The 25263-nt window shown below is 32.2% G+C and overlaps 2 protein-coding genes across 2 annotated transcripts; one reads left to right on the forward strand and one right to left on the reverse strand.

The window, feature by feature from the left end:
* Positions 1–8472: 8472 nt before the first annotated feature.
* On the forward strand, positions 8473–10141 carry LOTGIDRAFT_204466 (hypothetical protein). The gene is made up of 2 exons (XM_009063412.1): positions 8473–8653; positions 9192–10141. The coding sequence occupies exons 1-2, from the start codon at positions 8567–8569 to the stop codon at positions 9612–9614; spliced, it is 510 nt and encodes a 169-aa protein (XP_009061660.1). The 5' UTR covers positions 8473–8566; the 3' UTR covers positions 9615–10141.
* A 5907-nt stretch (positions 10142–16048) lies between these two features.
* On the reverse strand, positions 16049–23964 carry LOTGIDRAFT_166364 (hypothetical protein; the record flags this gene model as incomplete). The annotated part of the gene is made up of 14 exons (XM_009063413.1): positions 16049–16782; positions 17232–17382; positions 17776–17979; positions 18624–18794; positions 19305–19449; positions 19739–19815; positions 20084–20206; positions 20541–20702; positions 20833–20977; positions 21581–21684; positions 21954–22037; positions 22342–22452; positions 22851–22966; positions 23706–23964. 14 exons carry the CDS (start codon positions 23962–23964, stop codon positions 16049–16051), a joined length of 2586 nt encoding a protein of 861 aa, XP_009061661.1.
* Positions 23965–25263: the final 1299 nt, after the last annotated feature.

A 25263-nucleotide genomic window follows, 5' to 3' on the forward strand; every position in this document is an offset into this window, starting at 1 on the left:
AAAAATTTAATAATTTTCTTTGATATCATTATATCCCAAATGTTTTCATTTCTGTTGAAATTTAAAAGCCAATGGAGAATTAATTTGAGCCCTTTGAAAAATTTGTGTTTCATAACTCTTATTAAAATTCAAAGAGAAACGACTTATTTAGAGCAATATGTATAATCAATGACCTTGACGTGACAGTTCCGCAGTAAATCCCATGAAATCTCGTTTTAATTCGTACCAGATCATGAAAATTAAAATTTGCGAGAAAATGTTTTATTTTTCCAGTCGTGTAAATAGCAACAAAATTAACTGCTATCATATTTACAGACACATTAGAGAAATTAAGGGCGACATTCTATCCGCTTTTACTGCTATTTAAAACAAATTTGAATGTAATTTTCCACGTTGTAAGCACGAGTTTCGGGTCGTCTGCGCGAGTCGACTCAGGCCAGAGACACAACAAATTGTTTTAATTCATTTTACAAATGTGAAAGCTCTACCGATTTATCTTCTATCGTTCAGTTTACATTGCTAATAAATAAAACCATACAATATTCAAAACAAACAATTTAATATTATACCGGAAATTATTACGAGCGGGAAACAGAGCGAGCAGAAGTGAGTTGATCGTTTGGTCAATATAAACAATTTGTACACTTGGTTCACTTTTACAACATAATTGAAAAACATTTTTCTTTCTCAGTGGATTTTATTAAAAGATATAGAAGTATAAGAAAAATTGCTACTATTTATAACAAAAGCGACTATACAAACGATTTTTAAGGATGATATAGGCAAAATCTGGAGCAACCACAGAGAGGATGATTTGATTACGTACTTCGAGAAAAGCCATGAAAACTTTGATGGGATTACATTCTTGGCAAGTTTGGCATTGATCTTTTTTATATCATGGTCATACCTTTAATCCCCCGAATAAAACATAGATTAAAGCGGAAGGATGTGCCAGCTTCACGAAAACAGGTATTAAGATTTAGTCCTCCCTACCAATGGCCAATAATATAGTTATATACTTAAATGAATTTCTTGAATAAATATTTCATATAACTTTTTCAAAAACAGTCGAATTTTCAAATTTTAATCACCATAACATTAAATTTTAACCCGGTTGTTAGATTGCTATACAAATATTTCATAATGTACCAAGTCAATCGCAGCAAACTTCAAGTTATTTAGAGGCCAATAAGAGGGCATCCGTAATGCATATGGAATCAATTCTCATATAAAAAAAGGTAGAAAAGGTAGGAAAATATAACTGGTCAAATGGTAAAATCTTTGTATTAGGAAATACTGATTTAACATTTCAATTCAAATATTATGAAAATACTATTTTCAATTCAAAATATCAAAACTGCTAGGGGTCAATTTTATTTACCCTATTGAATTGAATCAATAATTTAAAAACTTGTCAAAATATGATGAATCACTTTACAAGTTCTCAAGTCATTAAGTGATAATGGGACCAATTAATTAACTGCTGTATTGACATATAGTGATATTAACAGAGATAGTACAATCTCTAAACATTATTATCCTTTAATTACTGTCTATGTTTGAAATCCAGAAAAACAAAGGCCTACTTATATAAAATATATAATTGAAATGCTTAGAGAAAAATAGGAAATCATTCTAAGAATATTTTGCATAGAATTTCTGAGATGTTTAGCGATGTATCCGAGTGATATTTAGCCTCACATCTTTGAAATGTCCAAATTGAAGCATCAGTCATGCTACTGCTAGCCTAATGCTTAAGTTAATGTTTAGCCTTACTATTTAGTAAAGTTTATGTTAGCTTTGATTTCTCTGTTTTATTAACAGTAACGTCTTGGTTTCACTGTTTATTTACAGTAACGTCTTGGTTTCACTGTTTATTTACAGTAACGTCTTGTTATCACTGTTATATTAACAGTAACGTCATGGTATCACTGTTTTATTAACAGTAACGTCTTGTTATCACTGTTTCATTGACAGTAAAGTCTTGGTTTCACTGTTTATTTACAGTAACGTCTTGTTATCACTGTTTTATTAACAGTAACGTCATGGTATCACTGTTTTATTAACAGTAACGTCTTGTTATCACTGTTTTATTAACAGTAACGTCTTGTTATCACTGTTCATTAACAGTAACGTCTTGGTATCTCGGTTTTATTAACAGTAACGTCTTGGTATCACTGTTTTATTAACAGTCACGTCTTGTTATCACTGTTATATTAACAGTAACGTCTTGTTATCACTGTTTTATTAAGAGTAACGTCTTGTTAACACTGTTTTATTAACAGTAACGTCTTGTTATCACTGTTTTATTAACAGTAATGTCATGGTATCACTGTTTTATTAACAGTAACGTCTTGTTATCACTGTTTTATTAACAGTAACGTCTTGTTATCACTGTTTTATCAACAGTCACGTCTTGTTATCACTGTTTTATTAACAGTAACGTCATGGTATCGCTGTTTTATTTACAGTCACGTCTTGTTATCACTGTTTTATTAACAGTCACGCCTTGTTATCACTGTTTTATTAACAGTAACGTCATGTTATCACTGTTTTATTAACAGTAACGTCTTGTTATCACTGTTTTATTAACAGTCACGTCATGGTATCACTGTTTTATTAACAGTAACGTCTTGTTATCACTGTTTTATTAACAGTAATTTCTTGTTATCACTGTTTTATTTACAGTCACGTTTTGTTATCACTGTTTTATTAACAGTAACGTCTTGTTATCACTGTTTTATTTACAGAACGTCTTGTTATCACTGTTTTATTAACAGTAACCTCTTGTTATCACTGTTTTATTAACAGTAACGTCTTGGTATCACTGTTATATTAACAGTAACGTCATGGTATCACTGTTTTATTAACAGTCACGTCTTGTTATCACTGTTTTATTAACAGTCACGTCATGTTATCACTGTTTTATTTACAGTAACGTCTTGTTATCACTGTTATATTAACTGTAACGTCTTGTTATCACTGTTTTATTAACAGTAACGTCTTGTTATCACTGTTATATTAACTGTAACGTCTTGTTATCACTGTTTTATTAACCGTAACGTCTTGGTATCACTGTTTTATTAACAGTAACGTCATGGTATCACTGTTTTTTTAACAGTCACGTCTTGTTATCACTGTTTTATTAACAGTAACGTCTTGTTATCACTGTTTTATTTACAGTAACGTCTTGTTATCACTGTTATATTAACTGTAACGTCTTGGTATCACTGTTTTATTTACAGTAACGTCATGGTATCACTGTTATATTAACAGTCACGTCTTGGTATCACTGCAGTAACGTCATGGTATCACTGTTTTATTTACAGTCACGTCTTGGTATCACTGTCATATTAACAGTAACGTCTTGGTATCACTGTTATATTAACATTAACGTCTTGGTATCACTGTTATATTAACATTAACGTCGTGGTATCACTGCCTTCGTATCATTGATTTTATGAACAATCATTCAGAACAGCGCTTGATACCATGTCAGTTTTCTGTGTCAAGGAATTGGTCCAAGAGTTTAAATCAAAGACAGAATATTCTCCCGTCCCCAAATTGTTATATTTCGCAGCACACAAAAGATATAAAATTTCTAAAATTGCTTGTGCATCACGTAACGTAACGGTTAAATTACCAACTAGTTAATTTAACGATTCACCTTTTTCTTACTTTAATTATAATGTCATCTTATTGATAAGACATGATAAATTGTAAACACGAGCTGATTCGAACGCGTGCTTCTTCCACTTCCATCTTCTTCAGACAATTTCACAAGTAAAATTAGCGTGAAACCAACCATCGACCCCACACAAATTTTCAAATTCTACTAGTCAATTTGAAATACGTAAAAACTACACAATTACCAATTTTCTTTCTCTCATTGAACCATTTTTCTTCCTAGTGATTGACGTTTTAGAGACAAGATTGAATTCGCCCCGGTGGTCCTCCGATATTTTATGAAATTCTTTCTCTTGTTTTAACAAAATAAATTGTCAAGTGAAGAATTTTCTAGTCAAGTTTGTGAATTGATTACAGATATAATATATTGAAAAACCTGTAAATGTAATTCCAGATGAAATCTAACAATATCAACATTTTCTTCTTTTGTTTCATCGAGTAACGTTTCTAGAATATTTTCAGATTGTACACCAACTTCGAATTTTTTACTTTTTCCAAATTTCTTTTGGAGAGCATACGGAGACATTTGGAAAAAAAAGAAAAAAAAATTGCTTAAATTGTTCATGTACGTTCAGTCAAATTTTGGAATGTCTTGTTAACCCCATTTTCACAATTAAAAAAGATGTGTAATTCTGTTTTCTTTTTATTAAAATATAACGTTGATGTTTCGAATATCGCATGTGGAATTCAAAAAACAATGAGAACTGTACAATAGGTATTTGATTTCTAAGACAATGTATTAAAAACGAAAATCGAAACGATAGAAATATTTCAACTATATATGACTTGTATTTTGAACATACTTCTAACTTTGGTGTTTCGTTCTGTGGAATTTAAATATCCTTCAAAAACCATTGAGAACAGCACAATATTTGCTTTGATTTCTTAGGAAATATATTTATTTTTTCGATCGAAAAAAATCGAAACATCGTGAGATGTGTTTCAACTGTATATTACTTTTTGGTCATACTGTTTTCCTGTTTTCTCCGTAGAATTTAAATTAAATATCGCACTGTAAAACAATGAGAACTACACAATGTTTTCTTTGATTTCTGGAAAAATGTTGTTTTTGTTACCCTAAAAAACATGCGAGAACACAAAACGACATTCACACAAGAAAGGAATCAGTGACCTGACAGAAAGGTTAGGGGCATGTGAGAGAAAACTAAGCGTTAAAAATGCGATTTAAAGCACTGTACGAACGATAATTCGTTATAAAGATCCAAAGATAAAGTAAGAAAAAAGTGAAAGCATGTAAAAGAAAAGTTTATTTAATCTATGTAAACACACACTTGACAGTGTATAGAGTTATGTTGATCATTTCAGCAATGAGTTTACCAGAAACAGTTCATTTTAATGTATTTAGCATACGTTTAGATAATTACTCATTTCATGGGGCGTTAGACCATCAGTTACATTTGGTTCGTAAAGAGTAACTAAAGACTCCAAAGTATGTATGGGTCTTTCATGTTTAAAGGTCGTGTGTGTCGATATTAACACGTCTTCAACCAGATATGAATAATATCAAAATTGTATGAGAAAATGCTAACGGTCCGAATACTTATGCTGTTGACACTTCCAGGGATATATTACCTTTACAAGTAACCCATATGTGTCGATTTTTTTTCATGAAAAAAGGCACGGAAAGCTTAAATAGGACAAGGCATTCAGGCGACTATATAGCTTAAAACTAACATGATTTTCTAAACTGTATCATAGTAAATCTAGATTTAAGAATAACTCTATAATACGTTGCAAAGCAGTCACTACAATATGTTTTACAGCATACTTGTAATAAACAAACCATATTTTAGAAAACAGCAAAGACATCTCTTATAAAACAACCGTTAAGTCATTTTACTAAAAACAGCCGTTACAGAAAAACAACCGTTAAGTTATCTTACATCAAACAACCAAGTCAACTATCAGAAAACAACCAAGTCATCTTTCATCAAACAACCAAGTCATCTTTCAGAAAACAACCAAGTCATCTTTCAGAAAACAACCAAGTCATCTTTCAGAAAACAACCAAGTCATCTTTCATCAAACAACCAAGTCATCTTTCATCAAACAACCAAGTCATCTTTCAGAAAACAACCGTTTAGTTATCTTACATCAAATAACCAAGTCATCTTTCAGAAAACAACCAAGTCATCTTTCATCAAACAACCAAGTCATCTTTCAGAAAACAACCAAGTCATCTTTCATCAAACAACCAAGTCATCTTTCATCAAACAACCAAGTCATCTTTCATCAAACAACCGTTTAGTTATCTTACATCAAATAACCAAGTCATCTTTCAGAAAACAACCAAGTTATCTTTCATCAAACAACGAAGTCATCTTTCAGAAAACAACCAAGTCATCTTTCATCAAACAACCAAGTCATCTTTCAGAAAACAACCGTTTAGTTATCTTACATCAAATAACCAAGTCATCTTTCAGAAAACAACCAAGTTATCTTTCAGAAAACAACCAAGTTATCTTTCAGAAAACATCCTAGTTATCTTTCAAAAAAACCTTGCAAGTAGCAAAATAATGTAAGAAAACGACCCATGGTTAACTTTTTTTAAAACATACCAGTCTTCTAATACCAACATATTTAAGCAGGATGTCATTCAGAAAACAAACAAAGTTGGTTAGGCCTATCCTGAAAGTTGTTATTCCTGATGAGCTAATTTACCACTTAAAACGAAAACAAATTGACATGTATGACAGTGCGGAAAGGTTACCAAGGAAATATTAACTGCCAAATAGGACAGGTGAAACCGGTCGAATACACCTTCATTAAGAAGCAGGCGGAAATTAATTGAAAAGCACTAACAGACGAAAGGCAGCAATTAACAAAACCACATAAACTGTTACAAACATCGATCAAAAATTAAGAAAAGTGGGAAGATATTATATAATTCTCACAATTCTTCAGCACAAAACAACAACCTTTACCCTTTAATTCAAGAAGAAAGGCAGAAACAGCCTTCAGGCGCTCTCAATCGGTGGGCGGAAGTAGAGTAGTTAGCGAGTAAGGTGAGAAAGAGTTGTCCTTTTCTCGATTAAAACCCTGCGATAAAGTTTACAGGTTTTGTCAATAGGCAATAGATTTATCAAAGTATTGTCATTATATTTGAACGATTGTATATTGTGTTGAGGTGTAAACAATATAATTAGGTAATGATTAATGATAACACGTTTATAGAATCGGGTATTATCAGCGAGAGTGGATAACAAGTGATTTATCAATCTTCAATAACTAAAGGTGTTGAGTCCAATTATAAATTTATTCTTTAATCTTACCGCTTCACCTTCATACCTTCATCTTAATGAGAAATTGGCCAAAATAATTCATAGACAATCAAATATGTATAGGTCCATTATATTATTTGATAGGCCTTCAGTGTTGATCAATATAGTATACATTCTGGTTCTGTAAGAAATCTTGACGTAAATGCGGCGCTTTTCCCTTTACCAAAACTAATGAAGACACTGGCATGGGATGTTGACTCATAATGGGGGAAATTAGGCTATCTTTACTGCATGTATCGGTACTACATCAGCCCCGTCGTTAGGGAGGGTCAGTGGGGGCTGGGCCCCAGCAAGTGAGAATCAAGCCCCAGCAAAACCTTCAGTTCAGCAGAGATTGATTCATTAACAGTGTCTTTTGGCACCTCAAAATTGTCAGAAATCAGTTCTATGGACCTTTAGTTCTTCAAATTCCAATTCATTAATGGCGACGGGGCTGGCAGCCTACATGTCGTTGCCATGAGATTACGGAATATATCCCTAAAAATAGAGGGTGCGGTAATCATTTAAAATCCTTTTTACAAGGTTCGTTTATTGTAATCTACAAAATTTGCTTAATTTTAAAACTATCTATATATAAGACAAGTTCAAGTATAGAACACTGTCCGACTAATTATGTAGAAATATAAGACTAAATTTAAAGAAATACGTGTTTAAAGCTGAACGGATGATTTAGAACATATTTTAAACTATACCATATTAATTAACTATATAGAAATTATCTTAATTACAGTCTGCTTGTTATTCTTTACGTACAGTATCAGACACCGTTATATCTTTTCTGGCTAATTTAATTCCCTAAAGTAGAATACCGTAGGTTTAAAAAATATCAATAATATCCCAGACATATCAATATAGGAAAATGGTTGATGAATACGTTATATTCTGTTGAAAAAGCAAAACAAAACACTAGCATAGAAATGCGACGAAAATGTTACAGTGTAATTGTCTTTAGGCCTATATAATAAATGTTGTTGTCATCATAAGACTAAATTTTTATTTAATAATATAATAATCATAATAATAATTTAATGAACAAACAGTAAGACTAGCAGGACATTAAGAACCACTCTTAAATTTTCACCTTTACTTGCGAATGGAAAACTGAAATCAGTAGAGTTCAAATTCACCAGAATTTAAACCAGTTTAGTTATTGTTTGCATTTGCTATAGCTAATAAGTCTTCCGAGCCTGGATGCAGACAAGAACTTGTTAGTTTTGCCCTGGAACTTTTGATAAATATTTCTTTTTTACACATATTTCGTTAGTAATTTATTTTCATTGGTATTTTAATTATTTTTATTAGATTCTTTTCTAAATGATTTAAAGGGAAGTAATCTAACATTTTTAATATAATATTCAGACTACAACTATACTACCCAACTCGCTTGGGACATCGACTTTCTACTCATAAAAAATATCAACGGCTAACGGGAAACAACTCCTGTTTCAGACTACACTAAAATCCACACAACTTTGCGCATTTCCTCGCGAGTGCCGAGTGTTCAGTACAGTTAGTTTTCAGACAATTCTGTGTAAGCCTTGGTGTAAATCACTGATTTCTTTCCATAAAACAATAACATGGCCAATCATCACTTAGGAAAAGATGAACTGTTGGCAAAACTCAAAGATCTTGGAATCGATTGTATAACTGTGGAGCACCCAGAGGTAAATGACAGAGTTATCATATTTATGTTGATGCTGCGTTGTGGCATTGGTACTTTAAATGGAAAACGTTTTCAACAAAAGTACTTCAGTGCTACACAGGCCAGGCATTTTTCCGACAATATAAGAATACTCGCCTTATCATTTATATCTTTGGTAGTTGAATATAATATACTTATCAACACACACACAAGGCTAACAATGCGAATAATTTGACCCCGTCGATTTGAGAGTAAAAACTTTTGTATCAAAATGCGATCCATAAACTGATAAAGGGAGATAATATACATGCATTCATCACCCGTCGCTTATATTACGATCTTTCAATTAAACTTGAGAGCGATGCACCATCCATGTAATAATTATGTTTCGATATATTAAGGAATCCGAAATCAAGAGGAATCTTGACGGTATGTCCATGAAAAACATCTAACACAAATCATTTAAAGCAGGCATAGAAGGAAGCAAAGGCGATCAGTAGTGATTTCTCTTGGCCATGCCCTAATATTCTATATCCCCAGTTGTTATTTCTATATTTAAGGTTTTCACTGTGGAACAGGCGTTACCACACGTCAGTCATCTGGAAGGAATGTTTGCAAAGAATTTATTCATGAAGGACAAAAAGAAGAAATTATGGTTACTGTGTGCTCCTTATGACGCAGACGTCAAACTTAATGACTTGTCTAAAATGGTGGGTGCACCTGGTGGATTGAGATTTGCAGACGAGTCTATATTATTTGAAAAATTAGGCCTCACTCAAGGCGCTGTTACTATTTTTGGACTGATCAATGATAAGAATCATGACGTGACGTTAATTTTAGATTCAAGGTTTATTGATAGTACTTATCCAAGGTTATATTTCCATCCAATGGTGAACAGTGCTTCAACTGGTGTTACAGCTGAACAGCTTCAAACTTTTCTTCAACACACTGGACATAAACCAAGTATTGTTAATCTTGGATAGCAATTTGGATTTCTATAATTTGTAAAGATCCATATCATTGTCTGTACTGATGAGTAAAGTAGGACCTAAAACTCCATTTAAATTTTGATTTGTTCTGAAGGATGATCATAGTCACAAAGTGATGTAAGGATTCATAATGCTTGATATAATGTTAGCTTTATCTTCTCAGCTCAAAGTCTAGTATCAAAATAGCACTATTGTTTATCAATTGAGATAATGGATGGCATACAAGACTGGTAAGTCTTAAGCAAATTGCCGTCCTTAATTTGTGATTTTCAGGCATGCTTTACTTTTGGCCAATTCTCATGCCTATTGTAGTCATTTGTCCAATATAATAAAGGCACAAACAGAATGCAAGTCAGTATAATGAGAGAGGTCCTGAAACTTACCGACTACTTTATGGGTATTTAAGTTTTAAAGAGACAAAGGAGTGAGCAACTTTTGCATTATTTAGCAAAAAAAGACTTTTACAACTGCCATTATGATTTTCTTTTGTACAGAATTCATTTTAATAAAATTAACAATAAACAATATTCATTTAATTCTTTATTTCCATCTCTTATATTATATATACAATAAATCTTTTAAACTATTTTCAAGGCAAAGTTCTCTAGGTAGTGGCACAACGTTCATGATGTGAAATACTACTATGGTGTCAATTATTTTGAGCATGATAATGGAAGTGTCGCCAGAATTCTACTACCATTTTTTTATATCAATCTGATTAAAATGCAGACCTAGAAGTTTTGTTTGATGTTTTTTCTGAGGTTAACTCCACTAGCCATCCATGATCTGATGAAATTCCATATTGTGTTCTTCTGAATTTTGACCCAAAGACATCAAATTAATGTTAATTCAATCAAAATCACTGTTTAAAGTACTCAGAATATACGAGCCAATGAATTTCCTCTCATATTAGGAAAGAAATATTTTGTTTTATCCAATCAAAAGTGTTCAGAAAGTAACTGAATCATTAATATCCCAGAATTCCTCACATATAATAAAGAAATATTCTATTGAACAGACCATTTAATTGGTAGAATAATAAAAGATCTAGAACAGCACACCTATAACAATACTGTCAGATCATGAATTTCAAATGGAGTTGCCCACAGAAAAATCTTGCAATGAAACTTCCAGATTTGCATTTTAAATCAGATTACTCTATATATGGAATGATAAAAATGAAATTTTTGCAGATACACAAATACATTAACAAAACATTATTTCCACATAACAAGCTTAAGAAAAATACAATATATCCAATTACGTGAACTTTGATTTAAGATTTTCTTTAACTACTTCTTAAATGTTTATTGAACAATAATCTTTTTCTCAAATAGACTAAGAAAGTAAGAGTGATTCAGACCGTCAGTCTTCAACTGAAAATGGTTTACTGTTAATCGTATTTCCCAGAGATTTTCTAATAAATCGATAACTTTCATTCTGAATTAAAACAGCAGTGTAAATTAGCCTTTGTTTGAGCTTAAAACCCTTTCCAATACCATAAACATTTTATATTAACATTACCAACACATGTTTGATATATAGGCATATAAATAACAAATATTTTTCAAACTTAAACAATCATATTATTTCCCTCATTAAACTTATGGGAAATATGTTTTTTTACAGCCCATACACATAGTATTTTCACAGACATTCAAAGAAAAACTTGAGTAATAATATCCAAGAGTTGGTTCAATTATTAGTTAAGATTATACCACTTATTTAGTTATTTCAATGTATAGTTAGTTTGAACCCACATAGACATAGCATTATTTGTTTATATATATATAGATAGTGAGGAATGTCTCAAATTAACAATGTTAACTACCGATATGTATGCAATCTACAAACAACTATAATAATATTTTTGAAAAATTTCAAGTTAAAAGGATAATTTTTCAGTGAAAACAGGCATGTTGGCATATGATTGCTGATATCTAGCTATGCAATTACTTTGAAACATGTTCAAAACTTGTTCAAAACAGTCCCAGATAGGCATCTTTGAAACATGTTCAAACTTGTTCAAAACAGTCCCAGATAGGCATCTTTTAAACTTGTTCAAAACTTGTTCAAAACAGTCCCAGATAGGCATCTTTGAAACATGTTCAAAACAGTCCCAGATAGGCATCTTTTAAACTTGTTCAAAACTTGTTCAAAACAGTCCCAGATAGGCATCTTTTAAACTTGTTCAAAACTTGTTCAAACAGTCCTAGATAGGCATCTTTTAAACTTGTTCAAACAGTCCTAGATAGGCATCTTTGAAACATGTTCAAACAGTCCTAGATAGGCATCTTTTAAACTTGTTCAAACAGTCCTAGATAGGCATCTTTGAAACTTGTTCAAACAGTCCTAGATAGGCATCTTTGAAACATGTTCAAACAGTCCCAGATAGGCATCTTTTAAACTTGTTCAAACAGTCCCAGATAGGCATCTTTTAAACTTGTTCAAACAGTCCAAGATGAGCATCTTTAAAGCATGATAAGCATAAACACCATCTTTAACATTATAATCAACAGTAAAACATACTAACAATCGTAAAACAGTATAACATATCACATTCTGGTAACATTTAATATTATATATGTATATGAAATAATTTGATTAAAAACAACTATTTGGAACTAACAACTGTGATAACTCTTAATGCACTTTGAGAATGAAATGCTTCCATTTGGGTGTATGTTATGCCAGGATGACAGATACCTCACTGGTTCTCTTATCATCCGAAACTTTACAGTAAACATTAACAAAGTAAATTCATTGGTTAAAAATATTTAAATGATGCTGTTGACCAATCAGATTTCTAGAAGTTAAATAGGGACATCGCAACATCCTCAAAATAACAAGAATTGATAAAAAATCTTGCATCCTTGGAATACAATTTCTGCTTCATATTTCAATATCAAACTTGGATTTTACCTGTATGACAATGGTAGTACTTATTGTAAAATAACCTCATTGTTAACTTAACATAATAATTCTAAAGCATTTTGACCATAACACCCTGATATATCTTTGCTTTTAGACTGTTATATAGACATTCAAAATATATCAAGTAAATCAACACATACTTTCTGTTAATAAGTCTCAGGATCAGGCACTTGTTCAAAATTGTAGAGTTATTTGCACTGATCTTGCAAATTCATTTATAATATGTTAAAAATTAATTGAGAACTTAGTTTTCTTGAAGAAAGGTAACATAAGAATCCGATAAGATCAAACCATCAGAGAAAACTTCAAAAGCAAATTTGCTGCATGATGCTAAATGTGCATTCTATATCAAAACAGTTGTAGAAAAGCAACAGAACACAATAAAAGAACATTTCTAAGAATGAGTTTGCATTGAAATGTTTCATATTATGAATATATTTACACAATTGTCTAATCTATATACAAAATCATTTCATAACAATGTCAGCAAAAAAGTGCAGGTATAGTCCAGCAAAGACCTTTATGCAAATCTGTATACGACTCAAAACATAAACACAAAGAGTCGACTTTATTTTTTAGGTAGGATAGGTAGTTATGAACACAATAAAGTGTAGTTTATATATCACTAATTTCTACTTATTCTACCTCTAATTAAAATAGACTCCTCTTGCCTATTTTTTGAATCAAACTGAATGCGCAGAATATCTTTGATTGTCTTTAGTTATGATTTCATAAGAATGTAAAGCCACTCATCAACTTCAATAAGGAGCTAAATTGCTAGAGTTAATCTGTCTATAAATATATTGATTAAACCACATTAAAGTATATTCTCGTCTATGTATATTTATATCTACTCAACAAGATTACAAATTTAAATAATTTACGTTAAAATTCAACAATAAAATTAATTAATTCTTTAAAAAAGATTTTTAGCTTTCGATTGTATATCAGAGACTCTTAAGCCTATTTGACAAGACTGCACTGTTGCCTTACCAGAATTGCAAGAACAACAAACATCAGATGAGATGGAAGCTATAAGTATGTCTGATACAAATACAAAAGCTAGAAAACCTTCATTAAACCTTTTAAAGTTTTATTTAGGCAGTTATGCTATTTAAAACACATTTTTAAAGGAAATTCCAAGATGAATTTTCAGGTGGCTGGTGGTAGCCCTGCCAACTTTCCCAGACTAACAAAGTAAAAAAAAATTCTTTAATAAGTACCAAAATATTAACTCACAAAGTTAACTTATTTAATATTCATTATTAGAAAATGAAGTCGGAGGACCAAATTGTTCTTTCAATAAATCAAAAAATGCTAATAAATTTGATTACATAAAATTAAATCCGTCTTGGGATCTCCTTTAAAAATCAAGAGCAAGAATAAATGGATAAAACATTGAATATATATTAGTATTATGTTTAAAAATAGACATCACAGTTTTAACTCTATTACTATAAACAAAGAGTTCATTATATAAATATATTATTTTCTAAATATGATCTTATATACAATTAAAACTATACAATTTTATATAATATTAATATATACAATTCTTTATATATCATACAATTAATCGATTAAGAAATATTAAAATTAAGTTTGTATAACTTTCTAACAAAGAAACTAAGATCTCAGTTTAACAAATTATTTCCAAGACAAAAAGTTTCAGAAGAAGATAATGAACCACAGCCATATACGCCCACCACGGCATGCAGATGGTAAATATTCAAGATTTTGGGGCAAGGACAATAACTCTGCTTCTAACGGTCGAATATAGCCTAACTTCAAACTTGATCTTCATTTTATGAATATGTATACATATACCGAATTTCATTTGATTCCATCAAAAAATCTAGTTTTTAGAGCGTTTACAAGCAAATGTTGACCGACGGACCGACAGGGGTGCGGACAATATACGTCCATATAGAGAGATGTGGGCGTATAAAAAGGGATACAGTTTTCCTTGTGACATCATCAAATCCAAACCCCAAATAAGGTGAACAAGCATTGGAAATTATAACATTCAAATTAATTATGATCAAAAACATGGAAATTCTTGTTTCAATCAAACAAAATTCTCCACAGGTTTGAATTCAGGTAAGCTGAAAAGAAGTAAATGGTGTAAATATATTTGATTGGATAAAAGATAAATTATACTATAATAACAAGGTCTTATCTGCCTTCAGAACCAAAGACATTGTCAATAATAACAAAATCAGATAGTGAGCATATTCACCAGGTTAAAAGTGACTAGGTAAAGAGTTAAAGGAATTGTCAAGAGGTTTTCTAAATTATTTATGTGTATCGGGGACACTGATAGCATCAATTTGCAATTTACGTCTGTGGTTCTTGCAATTCCACTAAAACTAACCGGTATTATGATGTCACCAGAGGGAAGCTACCAGAAGGTACTATTAATATCTATAAAGTACCCCTCTAGTGACGTCATAAAACGTGTTAGTGGAATTGCAAGAACCACAGACATCGGAATGGTGCAAATTGATGCTATCAGTGTCCCCGATACAAATAAAAAGTTTACAATCCCTTTAAGACATTCTGTAAGTTGTGGTTTGTGAGCTACTATTTGTAAAATATTAAATATAAAGATTATGTTCAGTTCTCTAAAAAAAAATGTTTTTTCAACAAAAAGGAGGAGCCTGCCTGGTTCCCAAATAATGATTGACAAGTTTCATGTCTGAAAGCTCATGAGATGAAAAATGAAACCGTCATCTAATCTAGAGTTAGATGCGGATTTAATTTGACAGCTTGTGACCCTTTCAGAGCTGAAGATGTACATATATTGTAGTGTAAAAAACTTCAAAATTATCAAAAAAGGAATAAAATTAATAGCATAAAAAGTTAATGCCATGAAAAAGTGAACTTTGAAGAAAACATTAAAATTTTTGTACCATGATTAAAAACAAATAATAATGTATTAAAAATCAAAACTTCAAAATATTTGCTTCACCAGCTGATATAGATTAACTTCAGCTATCTGTATTGTTTTTCAGTATTCAGGCCTTTGTCCTGTTCTCCTACAATTTAACGAAAACATACCATTGATGTCCTTATGATTTTCAAGTTCAACAAATCCCAAAATATCATTGAATACAACAACAGCCTAAACTTCAATATATGTTTTCTATCGAATTGCAGGACAATTTAATATTGGATTCTAATTTTGAAAAGAGATACAGATACCTGAAATAGTGCTTTGTCAGTTAAGGTATATTCTCACAATCAGCTTTTCCCTAACATGTGTCCAACTTTTTACCAACATTTTAAGCATCAACTCTGTTCACCTGACAACATGGTTTAGGAACCAGGCCACATATTCTCGCACTAGGTTCTTATCTTCTAACATTGATTCTAGGACATCCTAGTACTAAGATCGTTTCGAGAATACATGGCCAGGGTTGTTGGAGAAATGTTGGTAGTGTCAACACATTATACATCAAAAGTCCAGATGACAAATTAATAAGGATTTAACTCTAGTCATCTATTACAATAGTCTCTGTTGTCAAGTTATTATTATTTGAGCACATAGATCTGGGTGATATAGTTATAGGACGGTCTGGAGGCGTTACATGGACATCCAAATCATCTTCAATAATCACACAATCATCATCTTCTTCATCATCAACATCATAGCTATTATTCTCCATCGTGTCACGTTTTCGTTTCAAACCTCTTTCCTGATCAAGTTTAATATCACTTTCACTGTCGAATGAGGGTATTTGAATAGGCTCAACTTGTTCAACCAAGTCTACAGGTGTAGCAGTTCCAGATCGCCCAGACACTGGTGTCACTGATCGATGAGGTACAAAACCAGTACTGGCATTAGACATACTCGAGGCACTAGAAAATGTCCGAGAGGGTGACTGACGTACTGGTGATTGGGTTACACCAGATGAACTAACAGTTGAGCTAGAATTGTTTGAATCAGTTGAACTACTTCTGGCGTCTGTGGAACTCTTTTTCACACGTCTACGTTTGGCTAGGGGTGCCGTGGCCACATCTTGGAGTCTGAAACCCTCTCTCGTTGCCTTGTGAAATGCATTAAGAGTAGCACTTAGTTGATTATGTATAGTGTTAGTATGAGTTGAGAGTATACCAGGGGTTGGAAGAGTTGTATGGGACAATAGTTCATGTTTTCCAAATAACCACTCATTCTTTAATAAATCAACCATAGTTAATCTTTTCCTTGGTTCCACCGTTAATAACCCTACAATAAAACATCAGATTTCAAGATTAATATTGGAAGGACCAAAGTATCAAATTTAAGTATTTGGCAGTGGGTCTAGTGATAAGAGCTCATCTTATGATGCCAACATGTTCACAGTAGCTCAGAATCAAATTGCAATCCGAACAATATGAGTTCCATATACATGCAACACTAACAAGGGGAACCAAGTTGACAAATTCAAAGGTATGGTCTCAACTTATACCCAACCTGGGCCTAACTGACCACTAGGTTAGACAGCAAGTGAAGAATTCTTCAAAACTAGACCCCTGTTTCTCAAAAACTATAGCAATCAATTGGTGTATTAATTCTCAAAGTAAAATTCAGAACTTTCAAAATGTTTTCATCTTAAGAATTTTTTAAATATGGACTTTAGAACCTCAACTTTGAAAACATGAAATTTATCAAAACAGTCCAAATTTCAGTCCTACCTTTAATAAGTTTTTTGGCTTGATCAGAGACAGATTGCCAATCAGAACTGGACAAATTGAAGACACCACCCTTTATTTTCTCCATGATGGCTGAAGCTGTATCGTCTTTAGATTGAGCTCTGAATGGAGCCTTACCTGATAACATGGTATACTGAAATATAAACCAGAATTTACTCTTGATACTTGATCTTTTCATAAACTTCTGAACCTTTTAATTAATTCTGTAAAATTGACCTTTCCCAGATTATCCTTACCCATTTACAGCTGGGTCAACTGATTTAGTGAGAAAAGATGACATATTCTTTGTTACCAGACTTTCATGTGTTGACGAAGATCTGAACCCAACAACCATCATTTTTGTGACTTAACAAAGGAAATGACGTCATTCCACAATCTAACCGACGGTACTACAGCCATATCAATTCACTAATGTATGAATCTTACCACCCCTATCATGTTTTTGATGCTACCAAGCAAATGACGATTCCCATGCTTAAACCACCTGTGCTATATCAAATCAAGTTAAGCCAGATATCAATCTTACCAATATCACGCCTAAACTCCACAAATCACAAGATTCATCATAACCATGATCTTTATTGGTAGCTTGACGTAAAACTTCAGGAGCAGCATAAGGTAATGTAAAACAAGGGGTATTCAACATCTGGTTTTCAGGATTCAATCTAGCAAACCCAAAATCTATAATCTTTATTTCAGCTTTATCACTATCATCTTCAAATATCAAATTCTGGAATTAAAAATTAAAAACAAATTATTGCTATATCATGAACTTTAATGAAGTTTTCATTTTTGCAAATATATTTAAAGCAGGTCCTCTGGAACAGATATGCTAAAAAAATGAAGAATTATTTAAAAACTATCTGTAATTAATTCAAAATGTAAGACTCTTTGTAATAGTTTTTTATCTTAGTTTAGCCTTGAGTGGCCACAGTCAGCAACCGCTAATACATCTCTCCAATCTTGCTGTAAAAACTCAATTTAAGCTATCCTTGTCAGTATTCAGAATTAAAAGTCTTCTTCTCAAACCAATAAATCCCCGGTTCTCAACCTGGGTGTTTTCTCCCCCTGAGGGTGTGGGACTAGGGTGTCAGGGGTGTGGCCAACTGGTGTAGGAGAATTTGTTTTGAATTGAGAGAGCATCTCACATGAACACATGCTGAAAATTTGAATGAAACAAATTGTTGGGGGTGTGAAAGGTCCAGGTGATTTCTCCAGGGGTGTGATTGCTAGGAAAGGTTGGGAACTACTGCAATAAATGAAGACAGAAAGTCATATACACCACTTATATATATATACAGTATAAATAATTACACCATATTCAAATTTCCTGATTAAAAAATGACGTTCAAGAAGGTGGTCTATGGTACCTACCTCAGGTTTAAGATCTCTGTGTACAACACCTTTAGAATGCATGAATTCTACAGCTTTTACTAACTGACACATTATATCACTTGCTTCAGTTTCACTAAAATTCTTCTTTTTCTTTATTCTACTCAGTAATTCTCCCCCTCGTAATAATTCTGTTACTATATACGTGTGAACCTACAAATATCAAAACTTTCATACTTTTCTGTTTCGGATAAAGCTAATAAAAATATGAACCTACAAATTTTACATAAAACTGAATTAAACATCTAGGAGTAATGAAATCTGCCAGAATAATGGCACACGTCTATTCTTTTCTTATTTCCAAATGTAGAGGAATCTGTTATGTACACAGCCTGTGGTTCGCAAGCTAAGGTGTATTGTCTCATCCAAACAACTAGGTGCCTTTTTCAATCAAAACCCCTCTTAATCTTGTACCACTGACTGAGGGTAATCAAATTTACGCTGACATATAGCTGAGTGTACATAAGGAAATTTTGCCAAAAAAGCAACAATAGCCTTTTCCTTTTCCCAGCTTTCAAGCCCAGCACACCATACAATAAAAGGCATGCAAAGTGAATCATATTCTGAAAAAAAAATAATGATGGGAATTAGAAATGCAGCTAACTTATCTAGAAAACTACTTTTGTTTTACTTTCAATATATCATCAAAAAAAAAATGCCTACCTCATCATAAAATATCTCTACCAATGTTACTATATTTGGATGACCTTGACACAAGCGTAATAATTGTATTTCCTGTTGACAATCAATACGTCTGCTAACTATTTTAACAGCATACTTCTGTTTAGTTTTGATATTCTGACATTTCCTGGAATAAAGTTGACTTTTCTATCAGTATTGCCTCCAGCAATCAACGTTCTTTATCAACAAGAGATACAGTTTTACTAATGACTGCACATCTTAGTGCGTTGCCTACAGCATTTCCAAAAAAAAATATCAGAACAGATCAACACTTTTTCAAAAATTGTATTGTTTAGCCACTGCATTTCTGAAAAATGCTAAAAACACATCACCACTAGGTCATAAATGTATTGTTGAGAAAACGAAGTAGAACTTTCATGTACTATTAAGCTCAGCATTTTCTTGAAAAGACTTACCGACATATTGAAAAGCTCCCATCTCCTAGAGCTTCTCCTTTCAAATCTAATTCATATTGTTTAAAAAATGGAGAATTCTGAAAAAATAACATCATAAAATATAAGAAACTTTGCTAGTTTGCCAAGAATTTCAGCCAATCGATACATGCCTTCTCATATGAGAGGGGATACCTTTAATCATATATACTATTCTTAAGTTTTGTGCATGTGCTCAAATGACTTTATTGGCCAGTTTGAAAACCTTGTGACATTATTAATATTTATTATCTCGGTCACAAACAAGAGTTAGATATTTGTAAAAGTTTCAGACATGATGAAGAAAAGATGGCTGCTTCTGATACTTACCTTAAAATGGGAAGGATTATTAAAAGTTTGTTCATCAGGTTGATTTACTGTAGTCTGTGTTAACATATCATGACTTATTGTGTTATCACTGAATAATACTGATGGTGCTATATACGAATAACCCTGAAATTCAATATAATTATACTATATTACTCTCAAAACACAATATTCAGTCCCACACACACACTCCCCCTTCTCCCACTCATAATAATAGCTCTAGATATAGTAAAATAATTATATATATACCAAGAAAAACATATTTATTACATATGGAATCAAGTGGACACAAATTTTTTTGAGTGGTCAAACCTTGAGATCAATAAATATTGGGCCTTACAAGGATGTGGATGGTATTTAGGGACATACAGAGCAAACTTCCTTGAATAATAATACCCTGTGCCAGTACCCTCTGTTAATTATCATCTTGCTATTTTTTTCATCACCCTAATTAACTTACTTTGAATAATTTTTCGACATTTAATGGAACTACAGCAGGAGAGTCTGTGGCAGCCATTGTGGTAAATTCTTCTGAGAAGTTACCAACATCTAATTCATGTCGTATTTGAGGTGTAAATGGTGCAGTGATTTTTTTACTGGCTAGATCCTCCCATGATAATCCCTACAGAGAAATAGAAGCATAATGAGGTCAAATTCACATCATGCATCATATGCTTTTGCCATTAAAAAAAACTACAAAATGAACCTAAAATGATAGAAAAACAAAACATTAAGCAATATAAAATTCTCACCTTAAAAAATTTGTGACCTTTGACCTCATCAGCACCATTTGCCCCTAACCTTTGACTAGCATCTTTAACTAATAATTTCAATATAAAATCACGAACTTCTGAAGAGAATGTCTTTGGCATAAATGGATCACATTTTAATATTCTCCTGGAGAAATAAAAAACAGTAGTTTATCAATTATTTTCTAATGCAATACAATGATCAATCACAATTTTCTTCTTTTTTTGGGGGAAATTTTTTTTTTCTCCCAATACTTTTACTATTTTTTTTAAAACTCTCTTATAGTAATTTTAGAGTAAGGAATCAGTTTCATCAAATTTGTATTATTTTGCAAGTTGGAAATGGATCCTGAAAGTCTTTAGAGATCAATTTCCAAAAATAGAAGGCAACAAGGGCAAAAGGGCGAAAGGTATTACTATGAATTTAACAAATCAAATGCTCTGTTCAGTAACTGTTTTTTTCTTCAGGACTGAAATAATGCATAACTAAAACACTATGCAGTGAGAGAAATTTAGCAAGTACAGCTGCATTAGCCTTCTCTTTATTAGTTCTAAATGTCAAGGAATCTTTAATGTGGTACACCACATAGGTCCTCCGTTTATTGTCCCATCTGAACATCTATTTACTACTTCACTTCAATGAAGTGAGCATCTAGCTTGACATTGTCTTTAAGGAATGAGAAATTCTTTTATATTTCAGTGCCAAAAAAACTTACCGATTCCGCAAATTTGAAAAGAGAGAAAATTGTACCTAGATATTTCTGACTGTGTATTTTTCTCTCCGTCAACTGTAAATGGTGAGGCTCCAGTTAACAGTTCATAGGTCAATACACCTAGAGACCACCAGTCTACTGCCTACAATAATATTCATACAGGGTAAGAAAATACAATAGCATATCAAATAGTAAGATATTGGATCAATGGATAAAAACTAAAAACTTGAAAATATAAGACTACAAGATCTTCAAAACACCTGTTGAAATGAAATGGAGGTTTAACATCTTACTGAAAGTAATCAATATCAAGGCCTTATATTGGTACAGTAGATCTAACCATGTGGATTGATTTTTTCTCGAGAATTTAAGTTTCAGCCTTTTTAAATCAATACATTAAATAAAACTTACAAAAGTATGGCCTGTGGAACCACCTTTGACAACTTCAGGAGCCATGTATTCTATGGTACCACAAAAACTGTATGCTCTGTGAGTCTAAAGATAAAATGTTTGTCATTTATTTTTTTGGTTGATTTATCATTGACATGCTCTTAAATAATTGGGCGAGTTATTTTCTCCAATAAAAAATAATGGAAATTTATTTAACGGAAGAAAGCCGATCTCAACTACTTCTACCACTTTCAAAATGAAATATTTGTTCCAAGCTAGGCCTGCACATTTTGGAGAATCAATCCCTCCTTTCCCAAAATCTAACATTGATTTCCACATTCTACACCTTTACTGAAAAACATTTCCAATTAATGCATAAGAAAGTGATTAACAAACTTTAATTGCTTACATCATCAGTTGGTAAAAATTCTTTACTTAAACCAAAATCTGTTAAAACTATATGTCCTTCATCATCTAATAATATATTTTCTAATTTAATATCACGATATATTATACCCAGCTGAAATATAAATATAATTTAGTTGTTGTCATATTAGGAAGTGTTAATTTTGATTATCAAAGCCTTGAAGAGAAATGTTTCTTTAGAACAGGTGTTTCCAACCTAATGGTAATATAATTTTTGGCGGTAATGAAACACTTTGTCGTCTAACATAAGCTTTGTGGACAATGATATCTTAAATCTTTCTATTCAGTCAGGCTATAATCTCTGATATTAAAATATTGCAGAAAAACCTATGAGAAAATCACAAAATAGTAAGGATTTATAGGTAAAGGGAGGTAATGTATTTGATCGAGAATCCTGAATGGGATAATGGAAAGAAAAAGGTTGAAAACACCTACTTTAAAGTGTCCATAATTGCATTATATTGAATTTGAAGGTGAACTAAGTTTATTCACCTTATGTAGAGTTTCTAAAGCTAAAACTATTTCACCAATATATATTCTAACATCTTTCTCATCAAAATTCTCTTTCTGATATAAATGTGTGAACATTTCACCACCACTCACATAATCTGCAGAGTACGAAAAAAATTATTTTACAAAGTTATTTCTAAATATGAATCATTCACAACTGAGTGAGTTGATTTTTTTTTTTCAAATTAGCACAAAAAATTCAAATGAAAAGGAGTTTTACATCCTACTTTTCCGCACCATGTGGGTTAATTAAGACGGGCAGCGCCATGCAGGGTGCAATGAAGAAAATTTTGTCAGGACAGTGGCAATAGCCTACTCTTTTTGGGGGATCAGCTCAGTTTATTGTCCGATTTGAACAACTAGACGTCAATCCCTTTTACCTGCATCACTGACAGGGAAACCGGGTTGAAAAGTATTATCTCAACCTATGCCCGATTGAACTGGCTTCTTAAGTTGACAGCAAAGAAATACAGAATTCTCACAGATTAATCCAACTATTCAAAGCTATAAAAGTTTACAGGACTAAGTTGACTTTGTAAGAAGAATCCAATTCCAAGCTGTTATATGATTTCTTCAAATACAAACTCAATATTAACATTATTCATGGAAAGTAAACACATGAGCACAAGTTTTAATACAAGTATAATACCTCGTCTCCTGTTGATAAAGACAAGAGGATGGAAAACAAAATATACCAAGAAACAAATTACCAGTACCTGGTATAGCTAAATGATCTCTCCAAAAGGGACTCACCAAAAGGGAGCAAGTCATGCCTCGCAAGCAACATCTAGAAGTGGAGACCAAATTCAATAAAGTCAGAGGATCATTTGAACTTACCTAAAATCAGATGTAATTTAGCATCTGTTTGGAATGCATAATGAAGTGTCACTAAGAATGGAGATTCTCTAATGGCTTCTAAAACTTGTCTTTCAGTTTTTGTGTGTTCCGTTGTTTTTGTCTTCTGGACGATACTGGCCTTCTTTAAGACTTTCATGGCATACAGTTTTCCTTTGTTGGAGCCGTCATTCTTTCGAACTAGAAACACTTTACCATAGGCACCTGTTCCTAAAACCTTTAACAGGTCAAAGTCCTCCATACTAACCCTGTCTTCTTTACCTGTCAGGTTCACTGAAATTAACAAAACTTAGAGAAATACATTTAATATTTATCAAACGATGCCAGTTTGTAAAAATCTTTAGAAAATACATAGTATTCGATTGAAAAGGCAACCTGAAACATTAACCAAAAAAAACAAAGTAAGGATTTTTCCTTACTTCAATCATAAATAAGAGGTTTACCTGCTAAAAGGAAATATGATATTTAGTTATATAGTCCTAACTTTTACTACCAAAAAAAGAGTATTCTGTACTGCCCATGGTCCTTTGATTATAATTAGTTGGTATGTCTACTGTAAACAATATGTCATCAGGTCTTAACACCACAATAAATCTGTCCAATTAAAGATTCAAAATTTAGTTCTGTTATGTTTGACCAGTATCATATTACATACATACACATCTTTATGACCTCTCTTATAATAACTTTCCTTATTGACCTTCATTCAACTTTTTGTAGAACCATTCCATAAACTCATTGGTTTCTTTTGTATCTTGTTTTAAAATAATTCAATAACTTTTTTTCAACTGGTGGGGCATCAGCACTTGCAAATTGGCACACGACGGACTTTGAAAACAATATGAGCAAACAGAAAAAAAAAAAGGAAAATAACAAAAACCTGGACTCCATTGCAGCCGCTTAATCGGGCTACAGACCCAGCGTTGCAACGTTTGCTTTGCTCAGTATGCGCGTATGTTCCACAATGAGTTGCTGTTTATGTCTAAATGTATTTTACTGTAAATTACTGTAAACAACATTAAATGTTGTTAGCCGTTAAAAACACCCCATACCCATCACCTTCTGGGGGACCCATCGACCATCTATGGATCTTTTTGCAATTTCAGACATGAAAAGCAGCAATTTAGCTCATTTACTTGGGAAACCCTATTTTATACTGATAATTTCATGAACACAGATTTGGACATTTGGATGCATTTCCTATACGAACATTATCATACAAATATTGCCGGGTACTGTCAATTATCGCAAATCAATTGTGTTTCTAAAGTGATCAGATCAGAACCAAATTTCAAATTTAAACCAGTGAAGAAAGACCTTGTACTAAATTTAGAACATGAAATCTAATACCAGAGTGCCAAGAACTGGTCAAGTTAAAGAACCTTCTTAGTGATTTATTGTCTATTGGTGACAAGGTTCAATATAAATTTGTATCATATCTGTCAAAGAGTAATGAACCATCACATTCCAGTTTTGGCTGTAATGGCCGCCAAGTGGTAGTAAAAGTTAGGACTGTATATAGATGGTAACAGTACTTCTC

This window comes from Lottia gigantea, assembly GCF_000327385.1.
Source record: "Lottia gigantea unplaced genomic scaffold LOTGIsca_57, whole genome shotgun sequence".
Classification (NCBI taxonomy): Eukaryota; Metazoa; Mollusca; class Gastropoda; family Lottiidae; genus Lottia; species Lottia gigantea.

Bases quoted from the DNA above. Each gene is read 5' to 3' on its own strand.
- LOTGIDRAFT_204466 (XM_009063412.1), top strand. From the start codon at position 8,567: ATGGCCAATCATCACTTAGGAAAAGATGAACTGTTGGCAAAACTCAAA. The intron at 8,654-9,191 runs GTAAATGACAGA...TCTATATTTAAG, and splicing joins TAACTGTGGAGCACCCAGAG to GTTTTCACTGTGGAACAGGC.